General features: G+C 36.4%; 1 protein-coding gene across 3 annotated transcripts in view; it reads left to right on the top strand.

Moving 5' to 3' along the window:
- The window catches only part of METTL25 (methyltransferase like 25), a 63,298-nt gene extending 47,945 nt beyond the window's left edge, over window positions 1-15,353 (top strand). The window contains exons 11-13 of one of the 3 annotated variants that reach the window (XM_019473566.1): window positions 12,735-12,809; window positions 13,429-13,500; window positions 15,081-15,353. In XM_019473566.1, the coding sequence (XP_019329111.1) occupies window positions 12,735-12,809; window positions 13,429-13,500; window positions 15,081-15,179 (246 nt within the window). In that variant the 3' untranslated portion in view covers window positions 15,180-15,353. Of the gene's footprint in view, window positions 1-621; window positions 892-12,734; window positions 12,810-13,428; window positions 13,501-15,080 lie in introns of those variants that run through there. The other 2 variants (XM_009284916.2, XM_009284917.2) reach the window with 2 other exon arrangements.
- The last annotated feature ends 8,699 nt before the right edge of the window (window positions 15,354-24,052 follow it).

The raw sequence follows: 24,052 nt of genomic DNA, 5'->3' as shown, positions 1-24,052 counted from the left end.
TCATCAAACCATGAACTAGGAGAAAAACGCAAAAACAAATAAACAAGTAAATGCAAATGACATCGGAATCATGCTTACAGCATTAAGAAAAAGACTTACGCCTGAAGTTCACTGTGTTTTAAAAGGATTATATTTAATTCTATTTGCAAATCGAGTTACCTGTTTGCTTTTCTGGATAAATAGGCACTAACATCCTGCATTTACCCCAGCTGAAAGTGACTGCTAAAATGGTGTCTTCCTCAGTATGTGTGCAATCACCCAAAAGCAATAGCAGATTGTTTGTGCAATAATCAGTTTACTAAATCATTGATTAAACTCTGCTGGTGGAGAGTTATACATTCTTTCCTTTAAAACCAGTAAGCATAGAAACTTTGTGTCAATGTGCCTGATTTTAGACACGCTGCCTTTGGCCGGAAAGGGTCTGGACAGATGCAAGTTGCCCTGGGAGAACGATGTCTGTCAACACTACTTCAAGCTGCACGTGTTTGTGTGGTTGCTAAAGACCCGATTCAAGTAAATGCTCATTTTTGCTTAATTTCTCCTCATTTTTATGTACAGCTGGCTGCATACTGAAGACCGAATTTTATGCTGATCTAAACAATATTATTTTTTATTTCCCAGCTATGTTGAAATTTGCAGCAGCACAAAACCGTGCTATTTTGATACTACCGAGAGGAAAGTTGTTACTGCTCCCTCAACAGCGGTTCTGACACTGCAGTTTTCATGGTGGAGTCAGCACTACATCTACACAATATTGGAGAATGTGTTAAATTCCTCTCTTCAGAAAAAAAATACTTCCATAGCTAAAAATGTGATGAAGCCTAAACATTTGCTCTCAAAGACAACAAAAATCAAAGAGAAATTTATGCAGAATTTGTTTTCAAGCTCTGTTTTTAAAAATGAACAAAAGCGCAGCTGTACTGCATAGACCAAATGTCTGCTCTGTCTCCGGCAGCGGCCAAAAACTGATGCCTTGGGGGATACAAGGCGAGAGTAAGCATATATGAAGAATATTTCCAGAACAATCCAAAATGTGCGGGTCATTCACAAAAAAAAGGAGGCCATCATTGTCTTCATGCATAAATTTATTTAGGTGATGCTAAAAAAACAACTAAAACTTAGTAACGCTGTGTAGTACAAACAAAGAACTGTGAGAAAAAATTGTTTGCACACGAGTCTCTGTTTTACATGTGCTAAAATATTTTTTAAAAAAACATGTCAGAAAACTGCGAGTCTCAGGTCTTTTACTATGCTTATCAGAAAATTGAAGAGAGTTTAATCTCTGCATGATAATAAATGTACGGGGAAGTAGAGGGGTAGCGGCACTAAGTTTTTAGGAGTCACTGCCAGGGTTTGGCAGCTTGGCATGTATGGTAAAGTCATGGATGTTTTTGATCACCGTGGCTGAATCTGGACTGTGGGACATAAACATCCTTCCAAACTCGTGGTTCATGATGAGCACCGCAGCTGCTTCCTTTATACACACCAATGCCTCACTTCCTGATCAAGGGGTAGCCCTGGTGCAATCCAGTCGTTTTCCAGTCTGGACAAATGTGGAGGCAGGATAAAGAGAGCAAGTGCATAAGACACCTAACCTGCCTTGATACTAATTAATGCAAGTGTATGCCTTTTGCTAAATATAGAACTGGTGAAGACTCTTATCAGGTATAAATATCCAAACAGTAAGTTAATTTTTGCTATTGTTTTTCAGTAAAGATAAGTTCTTTAATCCTGCCAATTCTTCATCTGAACAAGTCCCTCTGCCTCCTTCATTTGTGAAATAGATGTGAAGATATTTGCTTATTTGAAATAAGAACCAGAGCTTTTATGAAAAGATTGTCAATCAGAAGTGAGTTAGAGTAAGACAAAATAGTAAAATATTTTTTCTACCAAAAAAATAGTGTTTATCAATCACCTAGGGCCATTCATTGTTACAAGTTACTGTTCAGGGACTGAAGTTTCCTATTACCTTAGCGAAAATAATTTCCTCTATTGTGTTTCTTTTCAATGTGGAAGAGCCTGTCAAGTCCAGATTAAACACTGAGATGCAAATGAACTGTTTTTTCTGCCTTTTGGTACAGCATCATTCCTTTCATACATCTCTCCACCTCAGTAGTAAAACTGAGACATACACCGTGACTACTGAATGTCTGACAAAATACTGTCATTTTGTGAGGGCAGAGAGAGGTCTTTTAGTGTGAGCTTGATGCTTCACAGGTATGATTATATTGCTTCTAGCTTCAGAACTAATGGAATTGCTTTGTGGGCCATGGATGCCTGCACAGGGCTCTAGTAATTGGTCTGGATCGACACCAAGGCAATATTTTATTCCTGGTTGTTCTCTTTGTCATAGCTCACTCTGTTCCTATACACTCCCTGTTGTATGGGCAGAGCATTCAGTGTCACGTAGATATGGGAGAAATCCTTTCTATCAGAAGATTTCTTTTCCCTTTTATTCACTGTTTTACCTAATTTAACATGAATGTGGGACTCTTACTTGAGAGAATGAAGCATTCATCCCTGTTCTTTCTCCTAGAGGAGCTGGCCACTCTTACGCTTGTTAGCCTTGCTTCTTTCAAACAGCAAGAGCAATCACTCCTTCCTCTTCAGCAGAACATTTTTCAGCTCTGTTCATAGCTGCCTTGCAGATGGATTTAAAACGAAGCCTCTTTATTAATATATTTGATTGCTGCTTAAGACAGTAAGTGCTACAAATGGCATTGCCACAGCAAAAGGTCCTTGCATAAGTATTTATGTATTTCTAGAGTCTTTGAAGAAAAAAAACCCAAAACTTTCTTAAATTGCCTGGTGTCCTGTACTTATTGGGGTAGATTAGCAAAAGATCTTTCATAGGGCCTGGCTTTAAGGTGGTTAAAGGGAGAAAGTGCTTACAAGGCTAAGGCCTGGATGTGTGTCTGGCAGACTTTGTGATCTATGACCCAGCTAGGATCCATTTCTGCTAGTAAGTGAGAGCCTCAGCGGGTGGAGCTGTTTAACAAAGAGAAGCTGGCCAGGATTCATGTAAAGTGCAGGCTGGGAATAAGGAGAGAATGCTATTTAATGCCACATCCGATTGCAGGAAGATATACAGAGCTGGAAACACTCCTGACACATCCGCAAAGAAAAGCTATTAGTCACTTTGATTTCATCTCCTGCTATAGTCACACTATAGTTACTGCTATGGGCTAATAGCATATAAGGTAGTTACTTTGTCTTAGTCAAAATACTTCACAAATCACTTAACCCTTTCAGATGTAGACATATGCTGGGGAGATACAATAGCAATTTCAGAGGTAGGGCCACCTTAAGCTTTCACACACAAAGAGAAGTTTATGTGCCTGTCAGTGAGTGGTCCTTGCAGATTTACTTGGCTTTGTTTAACCAAGCTTCCAAGTCTCCTGTGACTGGTGTTTTTCACTTTCAAACAGTCTAGTGTCTGCACGTAACTTGAAGTTGCTGGGGCTCTTCCCCCAGAAAAAGTCATTTATTTGGCGGGTGCCCCATCTAACAACCTGAGATGAGATCTGCAACAATAAACAGATGGTTAATGCTCAGTTTCCACCATCCCCGTTTGCTCTAACCCTGACCAGACTTCTTAAAAACAGCTGTTGCCCATTTGTCTGTTTCTGATCCTGTGCTTCAGGTAGAGCATCCCAAAAAGATTTACAGCTGTCAGGTCTCAACTGGCGGGTCAGTAAAGGGCACTAGACCCTTCTGTGAGGCGTTGTACCCATCACAGTAGCATTTACATTAATAACACAGTAAGAGAAACTCATGTTCTGTAAAAAGCTCGTTTATCATCTTAAGTAATTTAAACAACTTTGATATTTGATATATTATGTCTAGCGATGTTAGACTCAAAATATTTCAAAGCCTTGATGTAGCCATGTAGCTAAATTTAGACATAAGACATATTGTCCTGTATATTCTGCAAAGGTTATGTATTTAGAAGCATATTTAATTAAATAAACGTGTTAGTGCTTTCTTTCTCTACAATAAACAAGACTTTTAGGTTTATTTATAATTAATAATTAATTTTATATAATTTTTTCTTATTTTTATAAGAATCTGAAATTATTACATATCATTCATTTATACAGTAAACTTTTTCCTATAGTAATTATGCTTGCATTTTTAATATAATTAGTCCAAATATGTCTGAAATACATTGGGCTTGCTAGTTCAGTTTTACTTGAATTCCTAAATGACTTCCCTTTGTTACATCGACTTCATGTTTTTGCGAACTCCAGAGTATTTAATTTTGAGTGGTAAAACTGGCAGATAATACTGAAATCAGAATTTATGTGAAAATAAATTTTTTTTCACTGATCGGTCATTTTTTGTCAGACTTTTTTTTTCTTATGTCTTTGGACACTTTTTATATAGTTAGTGTGAATAGTTGATATATGTTTCATATAGCAGTAATGTTTTTTTTTAAAACAGTGATACTTTTTAAGAAAACACAAGAGCATGCATATGTGACTTTTTGCTTTCATTTTGATGAAGCAAGCACCTAACAATAACATTAGCATACATGTAAAGCCTGAAAACTAAGCAGCTGAGCTGAGTGATCTCTCAGGGCTGTAACTGTCAAGTAAAAAATAAAGTTAAAGGTCTGAGGCTGGAATAAAAAAAACTGATTCTGTTGATTCTTTTTTAAAATAAAATAAGGATATGTTAATTTAAAAAATAACTGGGTTTACACTTGGAGCATAAATATGGTTGTATTACAGGTTTCAGTGATTTACCACTAGTTTAGAACTGCAGTTTTAATATATGTTTCCTTTTTTATAATTGCTCAGATGGCAGAGTGAACATGGATTAAGGAGATGTCTTCTCTTATTTTAGGATGAAGCAGTTATTCATGTTAGCTAAATCTGTATTTAATGTATTGGGCTCAGTCCTGAATAAATTTGCAGCAGACATAAATTATGCTGTGCTTGCTTGCATTTATTTATATAATAGTGCTCTTTTTAAAATTAATACAAAAGTAGTTCCAATTTGCTGTGTTCAGATTCCTATAGTATTAGATGGAAACACTTTCGTTAAAGCACTGCAAAGCCAAGAACTTGAAGATGGGACTTTCAAAGACTCCTGCTAAGAGAATTAGGTGTCCTGATCACATCAATGCTTCACCGTGAAAATGCGGTGGTAAATGTCCCTTGCAGATAGCTTCACAGTGAGTGGCTGGGAAAATGTTTGGAAACACCTCTTGAGTTTCCTGGGATCCATCCCTAAGATCATACATTCTTCCTTTCCAGACCAAACCAGGAGCCATCTGACAAGCCTTTACAAACTTTGTAGTCCCTCTGAGGAACATGCAGGTGGAAGCCCTGGCTCCCCATGTTGGCTCTCAGTCCAACCTGTGTCACGAGCTGTCCTGGTTTTGGTCCCTAATCATGTTATACTCATGTAATGATGAGTAGGCTTCAAGGATATTCCTTCCCATTTCCACATCTGTGCTTGTCGTACAATACCGTCTGCAATTTATCACATATATTTCCTAGTTTGGTCCTACACCAGCTGTGCTTCAGATGTTTTGATGATCTTCTGATCCGTTGAACTTGAACACAACTATATCAAAATATGCTGAACAGAATGTTTTGCCTGTTTTTTCATAATTTTAAAGCATATAATTAAGAGACACTGTGCTCTGTACACATCATTGTCAAGCAGTGTTGTAATTAAATGAACAGGTGAGCCTGGGACAAGATAAAAAGCCTCTGTCCTTATGGAGCTTGTTAGGATAAGTTGCACTGCAGTATTTAGAAAGCTGCACTTTTTTAAAACTATGTGTTTGGGCAGTTCCATCCTCCCTAGAAAATGCTTAATAAGGTTTTCACAGCCATGTGAGAACATTGTAAAGTAATAGACTGATGTTTACTTCTTCCACCTTTAATGTAGATGATATGTTCAAATTTTTGCAGACAAAAGTAGTTTTTCATATGAATTTCTGACTTACTGCCTTTACAAGATTTTGACCGAAGGAGCATGGCATTCTCTAAACCTATCCCAAAGGACTAGTTGAGTGAAGAATTTCTAAGTTTAAATTCAGCACAAATATGAACTCTTTAACCAAATAGATTTCTTAAACTTCCTAAATTCAAATGGCTGAATATGTTATTCATTTCCAGTCTGTAATGTTTCTCAGTTTCTGAAAATTGAGTCTTAACTACAGAATTACTAGTGGCAAATTCATAATTTAAGTTTTAGTGTGGTGTGCTATTTGAGATACCAATGGGCTAAACCAATTTTGTTTTCAAATAGATTTCTTGGAAGAATGCTAAATGCCACCAAAATGTTTTCTGAGAACGTGGTGGATTTTGTAACAGTCTTTTTTTTTTTTTTTTTCATTTCTGTCAGCTAAATTGCATTGAAAGAAGCTGCTTTCTTGGAAATGAAATATTATTAAGGTAGACTACACTGTTGCTACTGTGAAAAGTGTGACTGGCTCTTTTGCTATGACAAAACATTTAAGAGCACCTTCCCCCCTTCTTTGGCATTTGTCAGTGTCTTTTAAAAACATCATTGCACTGTGTTCTGTTATGAAGTTAATAAAATGCTAACCTTGACTTAGTATGTTACAGCCCTCACCACTTCAATCTTCCCAAACTACAGCGCTTATAGGAAGTCAGCCAGGGGCGATACTGAAAGAGATAAAGATACATCTCGTAACCAGTGATGCAGTAAGATTGTGCCGCCTATCCTGTGGGATCTGCACTGGATCTTTCTGAGCTTCGTAGATCACGTAATGCATCCTGTTTCCATGCTTGCCTAAAAATTTGAATATTGATATAATGTGAACCAATGACCAATGGGCAGCATGGGAAAAAGTGCAGCCATCATTTTGGTCAGTGTTTCATACAGGACTTGCATACAACGACCTATTTCAATAAGACAGAGAAGAGGACATTGGGTAAAGGGAGATGCCGTGCTTCTCTTAGCTTGCCATAGAGTGTCCCTTGACTTGTAATATCTCCTCAGCAATGACTAGTGGAATATCATAAAATGCAGCTGGCAAGTGAAGAGAAGTAAGAGGAAGAATATAATTGTGTAGCTTAATTTTACTGTTGTTTTAAAAAGTGTGGGAAAGCCACATACTTAAGACTGGGGAACTGTCAGTAGTGGAATTGTATAATACATTAAGACATGAACTAACCTGACTATATACAACTATACTGGGAACTAGAAAGGAGAATTTTTGCAGAAATTGGGAAAGAGAGGGACTTTCAACCTGAGATTTCTTATCTACCCTGCACCAAATTCAGTGTTGATATCTTTAAATAACAGTGAATACTTCAAACTGGTCTGGTCTTTGCTAGGATTATTTCTAATTTTGATGTTTTTTATTGTGTACAGCCATTGGGAAAACATGAAGCCAAAGCCAAAACAATACTGTTTTCCCATGAATTCTAACACAGCAATTAACTGAGTCTAAACAGTCAAAAAAGGAAGGCACTAAATGAATTTACACACTTAACTGCATTTTACAATTGTTGAAGAGTTCACTTTCTGAACTGTTTTCGTGGACAGAAGGAATTTCAGCTCACAGATTTCCTGGTTCAGTTGTTAGTTAGGGAAATATTGAATAAAGGCTCGGGTAACACTTGTAAAACAGCCTATAAAGTATATGTGCATAATGCTGTTTTCAAGTATAATTGTTTTTCAAACAGGCAAATTACTATCCCAATTATGGTAGCATAACATTTTAGTCTGACAAGGAATCTTAAGAGATGTGACTTTTACTTCAATTAGATACGTCTAAATAATATAGATTGCATTAATTTGAAATGCATTTTAAACGAAGTTCTAAATAAACTTAAGTTTCTGACTAATTACATTATCTGTTTTACATTATTTTACACTACATTACATTACATTGCATTACATTACATTACATTACTTTTAACTACCTTAGTCATGGGAAGATTGTAAGAAGTTGCTGTATGGTATGGTCTCCCAAGCGTTTTGAACTGATCTAAGACACTGCTCTGCTAAAAGGGTTGCCTTACTGCTTTCTTGTACTCTTGCTAGTGTTCATGATAATGCTGGTACAAGAAGAGAGAGGAAACATGGAAATGTGCAGGCGGTGCAGGGGAAAGCAGTCTCTGAGGCAGCAAAGAGGAATTACGTCTGTTTAAACAGACTGTGGAACAGCATCCTTAGGCTCTGGCTCTCCCCTGTAGGGCATGCGCAGCGTTGGACAGTAAAAGAGACTCTCATTCAGTCAAAACACTCTTAGTCTAGGGAGAGACACAACTCTGAAAAAACACTCTCCTGGAGAAATTTTAAGTATAGTATCACTAATTGTCACCCACCTTGTGCCTGAATGTTTTCTTTTCAGGCCGTGCTCAATCAGCACGTTTGTGGGATTGCAGCCTAACTCGGGCGTGCTCAGGCGTGTGGTATCTCACGTGCTCTCAGGGCTCTGTTGCCAGTCTCCTAGTGTTCACAACAGATGAGTCTGGCCTATGGTATCGTTTTGGCGCCACCTCCAACATATGGTACAGTTATAACTAGGTCAATGGAGACCCTCCTGCCCTCTAGTTCCTCTTGGTTGTTTCAGTTATTTGAGCCACCGCACCAATCCACAAAGAAATTAGTTTAAAAGAAAGCATGCACCACCATCACAGTGCAAAGTGACGAGGTGCTTTTGTTCACGACCTGATAAAGACCAGGAGACATTGTAGCTAAATCAGCAAAGAAATACTGGCCAAAACCTCTCTGTATGTATTGAAGCTTACTTGAATATCGGTAGCATAAGCTAGATCTTTGAGTGCAGAATCATTATTAAGACAAGTGCATGACATATGTATTTGGTTTTTTTCATGCATTTTCACTCAGGCCATAAATTCATAGTGTCAACATCATGATGTAAGAAAAAAGTTCAGTGCATGGATTTAAAGATTTTTTATTGGATACACAAATTTGTGGCAACCCTGCATAGAGAACAGTTGCATGCACAACTCCGGTGGCTAAATGGGGCTTGCTTTGCATGTGTAAGTACAATTCTGTTCCTGAAAATGCAAACAGTAATTTACTCCTACTTCACCTTGGAAGGATAGCTGAAGATTGTGTTGGGTACCTTTTAAGAACTGAAGCCAGGTGGCAAGCTGTTGCAGTTTCAGACAAAGCCAGTGTTTTCTGGGTTTTGGTCGTCTTCCAATAAATTGACCATATAGCTAACTACCAGGTACCCTTTTCTATCGGTGCTCTGTGGTGGACACTTTCTCTCTTTTCCAGCTGGACTGTTGCACTGAATTGGTTCACCCACCAAACTTTTAATAGAGGTACACTTTGGAATAGTACTTAATCAATCCATGACAGCAGGATGCGTTCAGTCAGAATGTGTAGTAAGCAAGGAGGGAGTGGAAAAGCATTTGGGCTAAGTACTCAAGTATGGCAACATCCAAGAGACATTTTTGACCCAGCTTTTTATTTGCCAAACATTTCACAGCTTGTTTTCTTTTAATTTGAATGCTTCATATTGAAAAATGGAGAACATAAAGGAAGCAAAAGCAGAAAGGTTTCATGATCACATTTTTACAAATACAGATCTTTGTATTTTAATTCCAGATAGCCTGTAATTTCAAAAATCCATTATACTAAAACCCTTTTAATTCTCAGTTGAAATGAAAAGCTTATAGGGCAGAGGATAAATGAACTATTCTGTTTATCTCATGACTGATGTATTTTAGTTGGTTTGGCTCTTTAGAGGGGAAGAGAAAAACAAACCCTCAGATATTTGCACAGCTTTACTGAAAATAAAATAGCAACAAGACCAAAAATGTCCTATTAGTCCACATTAGTACTGCCAGATCAGCTACTCAACCTTGCCTCTGTACTTGGGAAAAAGTACTTTCTAAATTAAAAAAATAAGACTGAAAGACTACAAAAGTTCTTCTAACCCTTCCCCTTGTTTTAAGGCAGAGTTAGAATTTTGTGTCATTCCTGAAAAATATTTGTCTACTCTTCTTAAAGCTTCCCGCGAAGGAGACTGACAACGTCCGCAATCCTTAACTAACCTCAAAGATAGAAAGTTTCTTCAAGTTTTTGGCTGAATTTTTTTTGCTGCAATGCAAGCCCATTAGTTCTTATCTTACCCACTGTAGACAGAGTGAACAAACTGTTCCCTGCTCCTTCATGATAGCCTTGTAAAAACCGTTATTATGCCCGCTCTCAATTTTCTCTAATTTAGCCTGATCAGTTCCAGTTCTCTCAGTCTTTCTTCATAGGTCATGTTTTCTAGATCTCTGATCTCTTTCCTCTCTCAGGGCTTTTTCAGACAGTTCATTTCTTTCTTTGACATCTGATGCCCAAAAATGGATGCAGTATTCCAGCTAGAGCTTTGCCACTGCCAAGCAGAGTTGAAGGATTACTTCCTGCGCTTTGCAGGCTGCTCTCCCAAACATGTTGCAGAATGGTGATTGCTTTTTTTTGCAGTAGCACAACTGTGACTCTCGCTCAACTTGTGATCTGCTATATCTTCCAGATTGTCATTTGGTGTTCCCAATCCTGAACAGCTGATTATTTCTGCCTGAGTGTAGTCCCTTCTGCTTTTCTGTACAGCATTTCAAACTACTTTTCTAAGCAATGCTCCAATTTCTGAAAATTATTTTAAGTTCTTGCAGTGCCTTCCTGTTGCGCATTTGCAGACTTAGTCAATGTGGTTTCTGTTCTGTCGTCTGAGTTCTTAATGAGAACATTGCTTTTTGTAATGGACCTTCAGCCAGCAGGTCTTTTCAGTTGTTCAAAGACTCATTAGTAACTACTCTCTGGTTATGGTCATTCAAACAGTTTTCCCTCACTTTATAATACTTTAATCTAAACCTTGTTTCTTAAATTTGCTTATGAAATTGTTATGTGAAATGGTGTTAAAAACCTTGCTGAAATCAAAATATATGACAACCAGTTGTTTTCACTGTTGTGAATCCCTTCACCCTCCTTACAAGCACAGTAGACTGACTTGTGATTTGTTCTTCACAAATTCATGTTGACTATTACTCATCTGCTTATCCTTCAGTGTTTTCAAATTCTTTATTTGTTCCATTTTTTTCAGTGCATTGAATTTGAACTGACTGCTCTATAATCATAGAATCATAGAACGGTTTGGGTTGGAAGGGACCTTAAAGATCATCTAGTTCCAACCCCCCGCCATGGTCAGGGATACCTTCCACTAGACCAGGTTGCTCAAAGCTCCATCCAACCTGGCCTTGAACACTTCCAGGGATGGGGCATCCACAACTTCTCTGGACAACCTGTTCCAGTGCCTCACCACCCTCATAGTGAAGAATTTCTTCCTTCTATCTAATCTAAATCTACCCTCTTTCAGTTTAAAGCCATTACCCCTTGTCCTATCACTATATGCCCTTGTAAAAAGTCCCTCTAAGACATACATCAACTAGCCGTCTGACATACCATCTTTGAGAACTTCTCAGTGACAATGAGTAATAGTTCTGAGGTCACTTCATTCCCTTCTTGGCTGTCCTAGGATGAAGTTCATAATACATACCTGATTTGAAAACATATAATTTGTGGAAATGTTCTCTAGTTTGTTTCCCTATTTTAGGCTGAGATTTTACGTCTTTGCAACTAGATTAGCCACATGCTCTCAGATGACTCTTCTAATAAGTGTGCAAAAATGTATTAAACACTTCAGCTTTCCTCATCTTTTGGCAGTACCGTTACTTTTCTGCTAAGTTGTGGACCAGCTCTTTCCATAGCCACAACAGAGTAGCCGTACTGCAAACTCCCAATACTGAAGAAGTACATCAGGCTCTTTCAGCTCCACTCTTTCCAGCAGCCTCCATCACCGGTAACGTTGCAAACCTACTTCCCACTCCTCTGACAGGTTCCTTAAGTGGCCAGCTCAACTGTCTTCTTTAGCATCCAGGACTGTGGACAGCAGAAGAATAGAGACATCATGACCTTTAAAACCTGGAAAATTTTATGGTCTGGCTGCCCTGTAGAGAACAAGCTTTATGAAAAGCCGTTATGGTCATAGCTTTAGCTACCTGCGGTGCAGTGGCCTCTAAGGGCTGAAAAGGGAAGGGGTATTTAGCTTAGTTGAGTTCTTGAGCTGCCTTTGTATCAAATTCAGCCCCAAATCACAGCATTTACAGTCATAGTGGCAGTGCTGGCAACGTTCCATCAGGTGACTGGGAAAAGAAGAGGGGAACATGTAGAAGTTCAAAGCAAATAGAGAAAGTTTTATTTTAAAGATGGGTAACTTGAGGCACAGCGAAACAAAGTATTATTTCCAGAATCTGATAGCAGGCCTTGTAATGGAGGCCTTGTAAAAATACCATCCAGGAGTCCTGACTGAAGCATGTTACTCTCACACCAGAACCCACTCCTCAGCTATTTAAATAAATCTCTTGGGGATGGCGGTGAGGAGGGGATAAGATATATGGAAAAGGAAATGAGAATGTTATCTCCACTTTACTGTGTAATACTCATTTAAGAATGGCTAGAGCTTTCTGAATAATGAATGTATCTCAGTATTTCATGTCAGTGCAAAATGCTGTCTGAAGAACAGTTATTGTAAATGAGAACTGAGAAACTGCTATTAGAAAATTATTACAAACCTTAGGAAAGTGCTCATTTTGAAAACAAAACACAGATTTCATTTTGTAGTGTGACTTTCAATTAGGAAAAAAAATATTTCATTTTAAAGTTCTCTTGAAAAAGTAACTAGAATAACTCTGATATCTTTTTTTTTTAATCCCTTGCAGCTCCCAGACAGCTGTATAATGGATTACCATGAAAAATACAAGCACAGAATGAATGAGCTTGAAGCGTTTAATATGGTAAAAGTTATAGGATTAATACTATTACCTTGTATATATGTCCTCATCTAGAACAAAGCCCTGTTAAGTTTTATGTGGAGGTGGACTGTCTTACGCTGTGGTATGCAATCTCAAAAACAAAGCAGCTCCCCCTTCCAAACTTTGGAGCATATCCTATTCCAAAACTATATTAGGTGTCAGTAAAATAATAAAGCGAACACATGGAAGATTCTTTTTCAAGAGGGACTATTACCCTGGAAAATGAAATGTCAGTCTCCTTTTAAACCTAGACTGGTCTCCATGCAGTTATTTCATAAAAATTCTTTTTATTAAAATTCATTATTTCCCTCTTTAAAATTGTTCTGCTTCATATAATATCATTTTCTTGTTGGACAACGTCTCAAAACCAACTAAATAACATAGTTTCCTGGCTTTATGGCTTTCCATGTATTTTTGATCTTTAATATAATCGGTTTTGAAGATGTCCATCCCACAGGGAAAATTGGCAAAGTGACATTTGTACAACAGAACCACTAGAAAATGACTGACCTTCCTGGAATTGTTCTGTGGAAGTGTAACCATTCGGAAGTGTATTGGCTCTCTTTCCCAAAATCATTATAGTATCTAATCTTTCTTTCAGTTGAAGGTTGTTCTGGCTCCCTGCATAGAAGTTTTGATACTTCTGGATCGTCTTTGTTACCTCAAGGAGCAGGTATTTTTGCATTATATTTTATGATACCTAAAGGCTACATCAGTGAAATGAGACTATTTCAGCCAGTTTATTACTGTGCAGACGAGAAGTCTCTGTTGCAGAAATATTATTCTCATCATATTTGCAAAAGTATAAGCATTCTTTCCATTTACTATAAACATATGCCCAGCAGATGTTTTTATTTTCAGCAAAGCAGCAACAGTAAAGTTTATGTTCTTTTAATTGTATGGTAATTACTAGTCAATAGACAGTAAAAAAAATAATTAATTAAATATGCAACAAATCTCATTTTGTACAACATATTGAGATATTTAATAATTAAAAAGAATATTGGAAATGCTAAACAAACATTGTTCTGTACATGCTAGAGCTTCCAATGAATATGTTTTAGAACATATAATTCAAGTAATTTTGAATTAGGTCCAAAATGTTTATGATTTCCTTTTATTGTTTCTTAATTAAGATCAATGATGAGAGAGGGTGCACTTTTTCCAACTGTATGGGTCAACTGAGGTACATTTGACTAACATACAGCCTGGATATATTTTACAAGTACAGACCTGGGATATAATAAGCAAATGCTACTACATTTACTCCATAATGATTTATATTACAGTGTTTCTTCTAACACTAATTTTGAGCTTGGCCTGATTAACTCAGAAGCAGCAGTCATACTTTCTCTGCATCAGTAAATATTTTTTGGACAAATAATAATTTGCTAGGAGGAAATGGTAGCGTCTTCCAGCTTCTGCTCTGGGCCACAGTCAAAATAAAATTTTAAAATAAAGTTTAAACCCATTCATGTGAATAGCTCTGTTTTTCCACCATAAACCTTCCGTTTTAACAGCTTCATTTTATCATAAGTAAAAATTCACTTTATTCTCTGCCACAGTGCACTTGGAACAACTGAGTTGTAGTAAATGTATGCTTTTGTTCTAACTGGTATTTTTACAGAGAGGCAATTTGAAATATTTAAATAATGATGTATTTTCCCAAATGCCAACCAGTTATAAATCACATAGAGATCTGTATGATTTCCAAGACAGGAGATCAGCCTTGCTGCATTTAGCACTAATGTACCTTTTCTAAATGTAATATACGCATTGATTTAATCTTGTACTGGTTGATTCACAAAATGTGTTTAAGAAGAAAAATTAGAAATGATAAAAGCCATATGCAACATGAAGACCAGATCCAGCTGGCCTTATTCATTTGAAAAGCAGGTTAATTAGCTTCAGTAGTAGAATGTGCTGTATAAAATGAGTAGGATTTGATCCTTAAATTTCTTTGCTCTAGTACAACTGAAAAAAAGCTTTATTGATGAAGGGGGTGGTAAGCTGTCATTTGATAGTGCCAGAAATAATTTAATGTCTTTAAAGTACATCCTGGTTTGGGTATCCTTTTTTCTCAAGAAACTTTCTGTGATTTTATTGTTAGGTAAGTGTTTTTTCTGCTTTGCATTAAGGATAGTTTTTAATATTTTTTTGCAATTTTGTATTTCGAAATGTGGACCTATTACCATGGCTTAGCTTTTAATTCAAACACATTTTTATGTACTTCAATCATATATCATTTTACAGGACAACATTGCCTGGTCTGGACTTGTGAAGTTATTTGATCCCGTGAAATCCCCCAGATGCTATGCAGTTATTGCTCTGAAGAAACAGTCATGTTTTTAAGTGGAAGCAAATTGCAGATAGGTTGAAAGCTCTGAGCTGATACTGCTGTTTCCTCACTTTTATTCTGTTATTTTTAATTGATTCCTCAAGTACACTGACTGCTTTTCAGCTGCAAAAGTAAAAAGTGCAATGTCTCTTTGAATCATGAGAAATAAAGATCTCCTTTATAAATACCATTGCTTCCTTATGTCAGTTATTAGACAAGGTTGAACATCTGGCTTTATTATAAAAGTTACGACCCGTATTGTGTGATTATTATTTTAAAATAATTTTTATGTTTCTTCTTTTTAAGGCATTATACTATGTATCAATATCACTTCTCTTCATATTTCTAATCACAAGATCATACCTTCTCAATTTTTGCCAGTGGCTGGCAGCAGCAGTGTCAGACTAGCCTCACCTTTTTCTGTTCTGGATTGAGATGGTGCATAGCGTAAACAGAAAAATGACCTGCGCTGTGAACAAGAGGTTCGTAGACTAAATAGGATCTTTGTACTTCCGTGTTCTCCAGGTCGTCAGGACCAGCTTATTTATAGAGCAACCTAGAAGAGCCTAGATAGTAACTACCTGCAAAGAGCAGTTTTGTATTAACCCCTTCTTCCTTCAGGCATGTTCCTGGCATGCACTTGTTCGCTTGTCACTCTGAAAGACAAAAATATGTGTGCTCTAATCCAGTGGGAGATTTCCCAGTGCTTAAGAATCAGCTGCCCTGCTGGAGTTCACTCTGTAATCCTTGGGTTTTATCAGAAAGCTATTATCTGGCCCAAATGTGTTGGGTATAAATGCTTCGGTACCCACGTGAATTGAAACTTGCTAGGCAGTTTCTCGTTGGCTGTACTGCATTCATGAGTGGGAAATTTATTTGTTGATGCATTTATCTCAATGGGTTGCCTAATTAAACTTGCAGATTTTCCATCAATTAAAAAAGAGAAAAGTTTCTATTCTAAGTCCGAGTGCTTTTATTAGAATTTTCCAGCATATATAAAACATAATTAACTAGCAGTGCACAGAAAAAAGGACAACAAATAAATAATAAAATACAGCATTAAAGAAGAAAAGGGGAGAATGCAACTTTGGTGGGCAGAAGATGAGAATGACAGAAAATATTTTTATGGTAATTGTACAGTGACCGTAATAGCCATGAGAATCAGACTGAGATTCAGATGTGAGTAGGAACAAATCTTACCCTGTTTCAGTCTGCAAAATATAATGAGAGCTGGTGAACATGGCCATTCAAGAAAAGAGAAGTAAGGTATTTTTCTAACAAGTCCCATCTTTCTTGATGTGTTCACTTGGAAGAAATACTCTTTTTTTGGTGGTGTAAGTTCACTGCTGTCTATTTTAGGACTCTCAGTCCTTATTAGCTCCATGGATCCAGTATGAGCTTCTCACATTTGCTTGGTCCCAGTACGTTCAATCCTTAGAGCTGCTGAACACCTGCAATACCCAAGGAAATTAACAGACGTTGCAGGTGCTCACAGCATCTTTGGAGTAGAGCTAAGAAAAGAAAATGAGGCCTTCCATATATGCCACTTTTTGTTATATAGGGAGTACTGAGGAAACTAACAAGCTGGTAGATTCTTTTCCCAGGAGAGGAATCAAAAGAAATAAAATCCTTTCCTAACCTCTAAGCATCTGGAAGGAAAAAACCCCAATAATATCTGATATAAAGAGGCAATCTAAAGTACATGATGTTAAAAAGAAAAAAGATGAAAAAAATGTTAGAAAAATAGGTGTTCTACTAAGACATGATGACTAATTATTAGTGAAGTGTTAGAGTGTGTCATCCCAATCTTATGTGCTGTTGGAAAAATTTACTTGGGGATGAAATTGCCTTTTTTGTGTTATGAATTGATTCTTCTGCTTTTTCAGATCGAGTCTAAAGTACATGATGTTAAAAAGAAAAAAGATGAAAAAAATGTTAGAAAAATAGGTGTTCTACTAAGACATGATGACTAATTATTAGTGAAGTGTTAGAGTGTGTCATCCCAATCTTATGTGCTGTTGGAAAAATTTACTTGGGGATGAAATTGCCTTTTTTGTGTTATGAATTGATTCTTCTGCTTTTTCAGATCGAATACTAAAAACTGGGCATATATGATGTCCAAACAAAGAAAGAACAGTTTCTCGCTCAAAGCAAGTGCTTAGAAGTACCCTGTTATGGCCCAAAAATATTTGTTTCAGTAAGCCCCACCTGGTTTAATTTGAACACAGTCGAAATTGCATAGGGTATATACTCTATTGCTAATTTTGTGTCATAGTTTATTGTGTGTAATGCTATCTAAAATCAAAGTTAAATTCTTACTACTATCTTAAGAAGACATTTGCAACAGTTTAGAATAACAAGCACATCTCCAGGATTAGCCCAAGTGCTTTTTCACTGATTCAAAAAGGTCTGAATAAATTTGCATGCCCCCCCAGCAACTTCTCAGGCTCTTTCAGTACTTTTTACGCACTTTGTAGTCTATGCAGGCAAGGACAGAGGCAATGTGCTTCTTAGAATAATAACTATCAAGAGGTTTTTATGATGAGTTTGCATTCAGCAAAGTCAGTTGCTGTCTGCTCTCAAAGCTGTTTCAAAGCTTTGGATGCCTGAATACCTATGAGCTATTGTTTACATAATGGAAAAATCCCTGTCAGTAATCAAGATGAATAAAACGATTTTTCTTCATGGTTACTGCCAAAAGTCCTTCCATAATGTAAACCGTATCCTAAATATGATGAAGTCTTTTGATAGAAAAGAATCTCCATTTTCTTTCAGTGTGACAGAGAGCTATCTATCTTGATATGCTCCCTAAGGAGTAGTGGATATACCTGCTTTCCCTCAGGTGTTTGCCTGATTCTGTTTGTTGCACACCTATGCATTCTGTAGCAGATTTGGAGTGTTTTATTTGTTTTTCTTAGGGCTGAAACCTGTTCTTGGATGGAGGAACAAGAGTATATGCAGGGTATGTGTGCAACCTTAATATCCAGGAGTATGTTGTAGTCCTAAGATCTCTAAGCCTGCTTTTGCGACAATAAACTTTAATTCTGCAGTTCTGATTCATGCCTTAGAACATCACACCACAAAAAAATTTTGCGCTGTTTTAGTTTCTGGGATTTTAGTTTCAAGGGTTTTTTTTATTAAATATTAAGTATTTTTTATTACAAATTATCTTCTTCATTGACATTATTTGTTAATTTACTGCTAAAACAACTATCTGCTTAGAGTTAAAATGCTTTTGCTATGTCATGATGGAGTTAAAATCTTGAGACTCAAAATCTGTATGCCCTATGATGGTTTAAAATCTGCACAGGGGAAGCACGCTAAATGTATTTGGCTTGGTGGCAGCTATATGTCTTTTTGATGATTGGAGTATTTTTTCCTGTCAGTACTTATTGGTTCAGAGTTACTTTTTTCCTAAAAACCATCCTAAGTGTGTCATTATATTGCCAGAGATTACTGATACTAATGGCAAGTAGTAAAATAGGACCAGCACCAAGAAAGTCTTCCCTGCTTATGTGTGAAATAGCCAACTTAGTATGGTGCTTCAGACTTTCTTTTCTCTGGGAAGTAGCTGAATACCCAATCTTTGTTATCGTCTTTAATCTCTTTATCCCATGCATCTTATCATTCTTACTGATATATGTCCTTCTTCTTGCTGATATGTATCCTAGTACTCTGAAAGGAGAGGAATCCATACTAGGCTATGAGCCATGAAGAATTTTCAGTGCACGTAATCAAATCAGAACTGAAGTATAGTTGCCCAGACATTTAAATTGGCCACCTAACCCTTAGAACTGTGACTTTAGCTTCCTTAGTTTCTGAGATCCATTGAAATTTTGTAGTTTCCAAGATACCTGTATTTCCTGCCAGGTGGGAGCACGGTCTAATTCTCTGGGATCCAGCTGCAGCTCCCTCACCCTGTTCATCTGAAATAACCAACTCAGTTTGGTGGCTCTGTATTCTTTATCTCCAAGCAACTGCTGAATAAGTTGGTTTCTTTGAATTTGCTTATCTGTGGTTGTTATCTTTGTCAATGTTATATTTCAGAGTCCTCCAAGAAAAGAAGTAAAATCCTTCTGAGATTTAGGAAGCCTCAGTGAAGTTGCACCGCAGTTATGCTTCTTGTTGCTTTCTCCCTTAAAGCCTTGAAATTAATTCCTGATGATCAGACAGATTAAGAAGCATCAGACAGCCTGAGAGGCATAGGTTATTAAAAAATACTATGTACAATATCTTCTCTTCAGGAGTCTTTTTCGATTCAAGAGCTCTCAAGCATTTTCTTCACAGAAATTCCAGTGCATGTTATCATTAAACTCAAACATCCAAGGAAACCCACCAACGTATGAAGATTTGCCTCAAACTGTTAGAACATGCTGTTGTACACCAATCTTCCCAGTATACACCTGCATCCTCCTCAAGGCTGCAATGTCTGTATCAAACCGGAGAGGAATAGATACTTGTCTCGCCATCCCAGTGATGCTGTTTATGAAATCTGCAAGAGAATGACACTCTATTCTCTGCTTTGTGTTAAAAGGCAACAGAACTCTTAGAATGGGTATGTCCAACATCCAAAGATTTCTCCAGCTATCATTATTGAAATCAATTTAACAGACTTCTTCAGTCAGTTCAGTCTGTTAGTTACTTCAGTCAATACTGACTACCATTAATAGGTCTACAAAACTTTGTCCTGTGGTTTATGTTCCACAGGTGGACCTTTCTCATAATACAGGTTTTTTACTCATCAAACACCAAATGACTTCAACTAATTGCTGTGAGTGGGAGCTACTTCTAGAGTTATTTATTTATTTATTTAACCGTAATTTTAAGTTGTTTTATCCAAGTGGAATCCTACTATATACCATCATTTCCTCAGAACTGTGGATTCAAAGGAAATCAGAAAATGGTTTCTAGGTTACCAGTAAAATTTAGAAGAAATTGAAATTGTACTGCATAAGTGTGTTCTTGGGTAGGAAAGCACAGTATATGTACAGGTTACATCATGAGGCACACTGTTGGCCAGAATTTGTTAAACTCACGAATACAAAACACATAGGCAAGATTATATGGACAAAATATCTCAAAGATTTGCAGTTACTGTAAAGTATATAACTATTCTTTATAAACTGTGGGAAAAAATGTAATTATCTTATTCTATGGAAATACAGGAAAGCATGAACTTTCAGCAAGTAAACAGGAGATTCAGATTTTAAACTTGCCTAATGATCTAGGAACTAGCCGCAAAAGTGAAAAAATTTTCTATGGCAACAATCTGATATACTGTTCACCCCAGGAATTCAAGCTATTTTCTACATTTATTTTGTACCTGCTGTGTAATCCATAGTTTTGGTCTATGATTGTCTTTTATTGTCTTTTTTTTTTTTTAAATAATTTTTCATTAAATTATCTCTTTTCAGTCTTTTGCAATTACAGTCACAGTGGCTATGTATAGTAAGCAAGGACTTTTCATTTCCTTTTGTATGTAACACATGCTAACAAGATACAATTATTTAATATCTTTGTTTAAAACTAACAAAGACTGTCCAAAAGCAAAATACCACTTCTAAATTTAACTGTAGTTCATCTGTGGATTAAAAAATTCTGCATGTGAAACCTGTGCAAACTTTTAACTTTTCATTACAAAATTCTCAGTTTTATGTAAGTGTGTTTCTCTTTGCATCTGGACCAATATGAACTTATTCATGTAGATAAAGATGTTGTCAGGGCAGCTGGTATTGGGTTTCACATGGAATTTATCAAGAAAATCAAGATGCAGTAAATCTACTGAGCCAACAAATCAGATTGTTAGACTGAAGCTCAGATTGCCTTAACACACAAACTGTCAACTCTTTCATGAATCACTGATGAAAAAAGCAAAGCTGTCTGCTTACTGAATAACTCAGTAGTGTCTGGCACCAAAAGAGAAAATTCCAAATAAGAAGGAGCAGTGATTACCTCTCCTGATTATGTAAACCTTCAGAAACAATAACTAAAATGTACAGTTGTAAATCTATGTTGTTTATTACACCTCCTATTATTAGAGTAATGAATAAAGACTGACAGTAGAAGCAGCCATGCTGTTTCTCAACTATAAATCCTAAATTCACTTGTTAGTCTTAGAAAGGCTGAAGTCATCAAGAGGACACACAGATGTTAAAAAGTGTAGAATGAGCTGTATATTACTTGGATAAATGTGCCATTTGTTACCCTTTTTATACTCTAAGGCATGGGTATCAATTCAAAGAACACAACTCACAAAATACTCAATGGAAAGCATATAAACCAAGTTTTATCAATTTTAAGCTCTTCCGTGCTTTATTTATTGGCAGACTATTATTAGCTAGCAAGGGTTATAAGGGTGATTTCAGCAAAATTGTTGCTATGCTGTTTATGATTAAAAATTTTAAATAAAAGCAAATAAAATCATGTAAACCCTTACTTTCCCAGAAATTTTAGTTTTAATTTGAGAATATGACTAATGGTACAGAGTCATGTAGTGAAAATGCATATCATTAAGAGTACCCCTAGACAGATTCTTGATTTAAGTAAAAAATGTCTGGCCAACAAGAGCTTTAGAGAATTGCTCATTTGCCTTTTTTAAAAGTCATAGTTCTTTTTAAAGTCACACTTCTGTAGTGATGTTGAACTTTTTTTTTTCAGTAAACAGAATTTGATTGAGCTTATTTAGAAAAAGAAGGTATTCAAAGAAAAAAATTTGAGAAGTGCCACTTTGTTCCTGTGCTTATCCTCAAACAGTATTGCAGAAGTGAGAGAAAAGGTAACAAGTGTGTTTAAGAGGTGATTTTTTGGATAACCATTCCATTTGCACTAGTTAATCACATGAATCAAGTTTAATGCCATCTATCTAAACACCAGTTATTGAAATCATGAGTTATGGAGAAAAGATCATTTCCTAAATCAGACATTTAAATAGCTTTGAAATTGAAATCATCACTTTTCTGAAGATGTCCACATCCTTTGAATAATTGTAATTTGTCTATATAGAAAAGAAGGACAATTCCAAGCATTCAGCATTATACAAAAAGTCCATAGATAAAACATTAATGGATATTAATACGAAATAATCCATTACATACACTTACATAGTGAAGACCTGGGTCATCTTCATTTGAGTCACTGGCAAATTTCTGTTGATTTCCATGGGAGCAGGCCTCGATACAAAAGCATCTGCGGAAGACAAGCAGTGTGGCTGATCAAATATCTTTTGTACAAAGACAGTTGCAAATGTACATTTGTGAAGGCAAAGTGATTGTGTACACTTCCTTTATCTATACGTATTGAAGTTGAACAGTATAGAAATTATTGTGAACTCTGGTTCATCATTGAAATCTTCCTGACATATAGTAAGAGAAGCCTCAAATGGCTTTTTGTTTATTTTTTATTTCAGATAATATGTTTTTAATGCATTAAAACTCTCAGGGTTTTCTTTTCTCCACTCACTGGTCCTTTAACAATGAGAGCACTAATTACAGTAATACAGAGTTAAATGACACTTATTGTTCCTAAGAATAACTCAAGTGTCACAGCCTGTGCTTTCACTGAAGCCAATGGTAAAATTCCCATGAACTCTATTATAACTGTTTTTATGAATAAGGAAAGTAAGATTTAGCCTTAATTCTTCAAAAAGCAACATTTGTTACAGTACTTTAACAGAATATCTTCATAGCAAGATTTCGCTGTAAACCTATATTTCCCTTCCTTCCCTTCCTCTGTGCAGAAATTTTATACAACGTTGTAAAACAAAGAATTGAATTTATATAAATGGTATGTTTCCCCAATTAGCCACCTCTATCAGCACTTTGCAGGCAGCGCATCCCTTATTCATGAACTATGTGTTAAAGAAAGTCATGCTAATTAATAACTCTTTCTGCACAGCCCATGAATTCAATACAGAACCTATAAAAGTAGACTGTGAGACATAAATTTTGATTAATTTTTACAATTCCATTTAAGATGTATTTTCTGAATGGATTTCTATGGAAAACCTTTTTAAATGTGATTTTATTGAAAATATTTTCCAGCAGGACTTGAAAATTATGTAACTGCAGGTAGGATCTCAGTGAAGAATGAAAATAATATTTCAGGTTGTCAGTGGGAATAAGTTTTTAAAATTTTCCTGTTTGTTATGATTTAGCATTTAGCTTTAAGACAACATTAATTAGTTAAGTGTAAAATGTATCACAATTATTCATTCTCTTCTAGTGCGTTATTGAAATATTGCAGTTTCATGTGTTGCTATTTATCTTTCCTTGGCAAACTGTATCGTAAGTTTCTGGAAGAGCAAATCTAAAAACATTCATGTTTTTACACATTAGTGTTCTACAATTTTATTGAATGAAATAGGAGTGTTGTGGTATGGTAAATAATGTAGTGTTTCTCCATTAAAACAGCTGCCAAACAAATCTGAATACATGCAAGAGAAGATTATGGTTCACGGTAAGTACTTAGTTTCCTTACCAGTTTGTCATCAGAAGTTAATGTCAACTTAATTCACTGCTTTTTAGTCAGTTAAGGTTTGAGACCAGCTTTAGGTTCTGATTATCCAGCTCAGAAAAGGAAGGCTAGATCTGCTTTACACCATGGTAAAACTGCAATATTATTGCCTTGGGTCCCAGAGGCCACATAAGCCTGCTTGTTAGTATGGTGTCATGGTTTAACCTCAGCCAGCAACTGAGCACCACCCAGCCGCTCGCTCACTCGCCCCGCCCCTGTGCGATGGGGGACAGAATCGGAAGAGTAAAAGTGAGAAAACTCATGGGTTGAGATAAGAACAGTTTAATAATTGAAATAAAATAAAATAAAATAGTAATAATAACAATAATAATAGAAGAATATACAAAGCAAGTGATGCACGATGCAATTGCTCACC

This window comes from Aptenodytes forsteri, unplaced genomic scaffold (genome assembly GCF_000699145.1).
Source record: "Aptenodytes forsteri isolate BGI_AS27 unplaced genomic scaffold, ASM69914v1 Scaffold71, whole genome shotgun sequence".
NCBI lineage: Eukaryota > Metazoa > Chordata > Aves > Sphenisciformes > Spheniscidae > Aptenodytes > Aptenodytes forsteri.
Note: the sequence above shows the minus strand (reverse complement) of the source record. Positions and strands in the feature narration are given on the sequence as shown.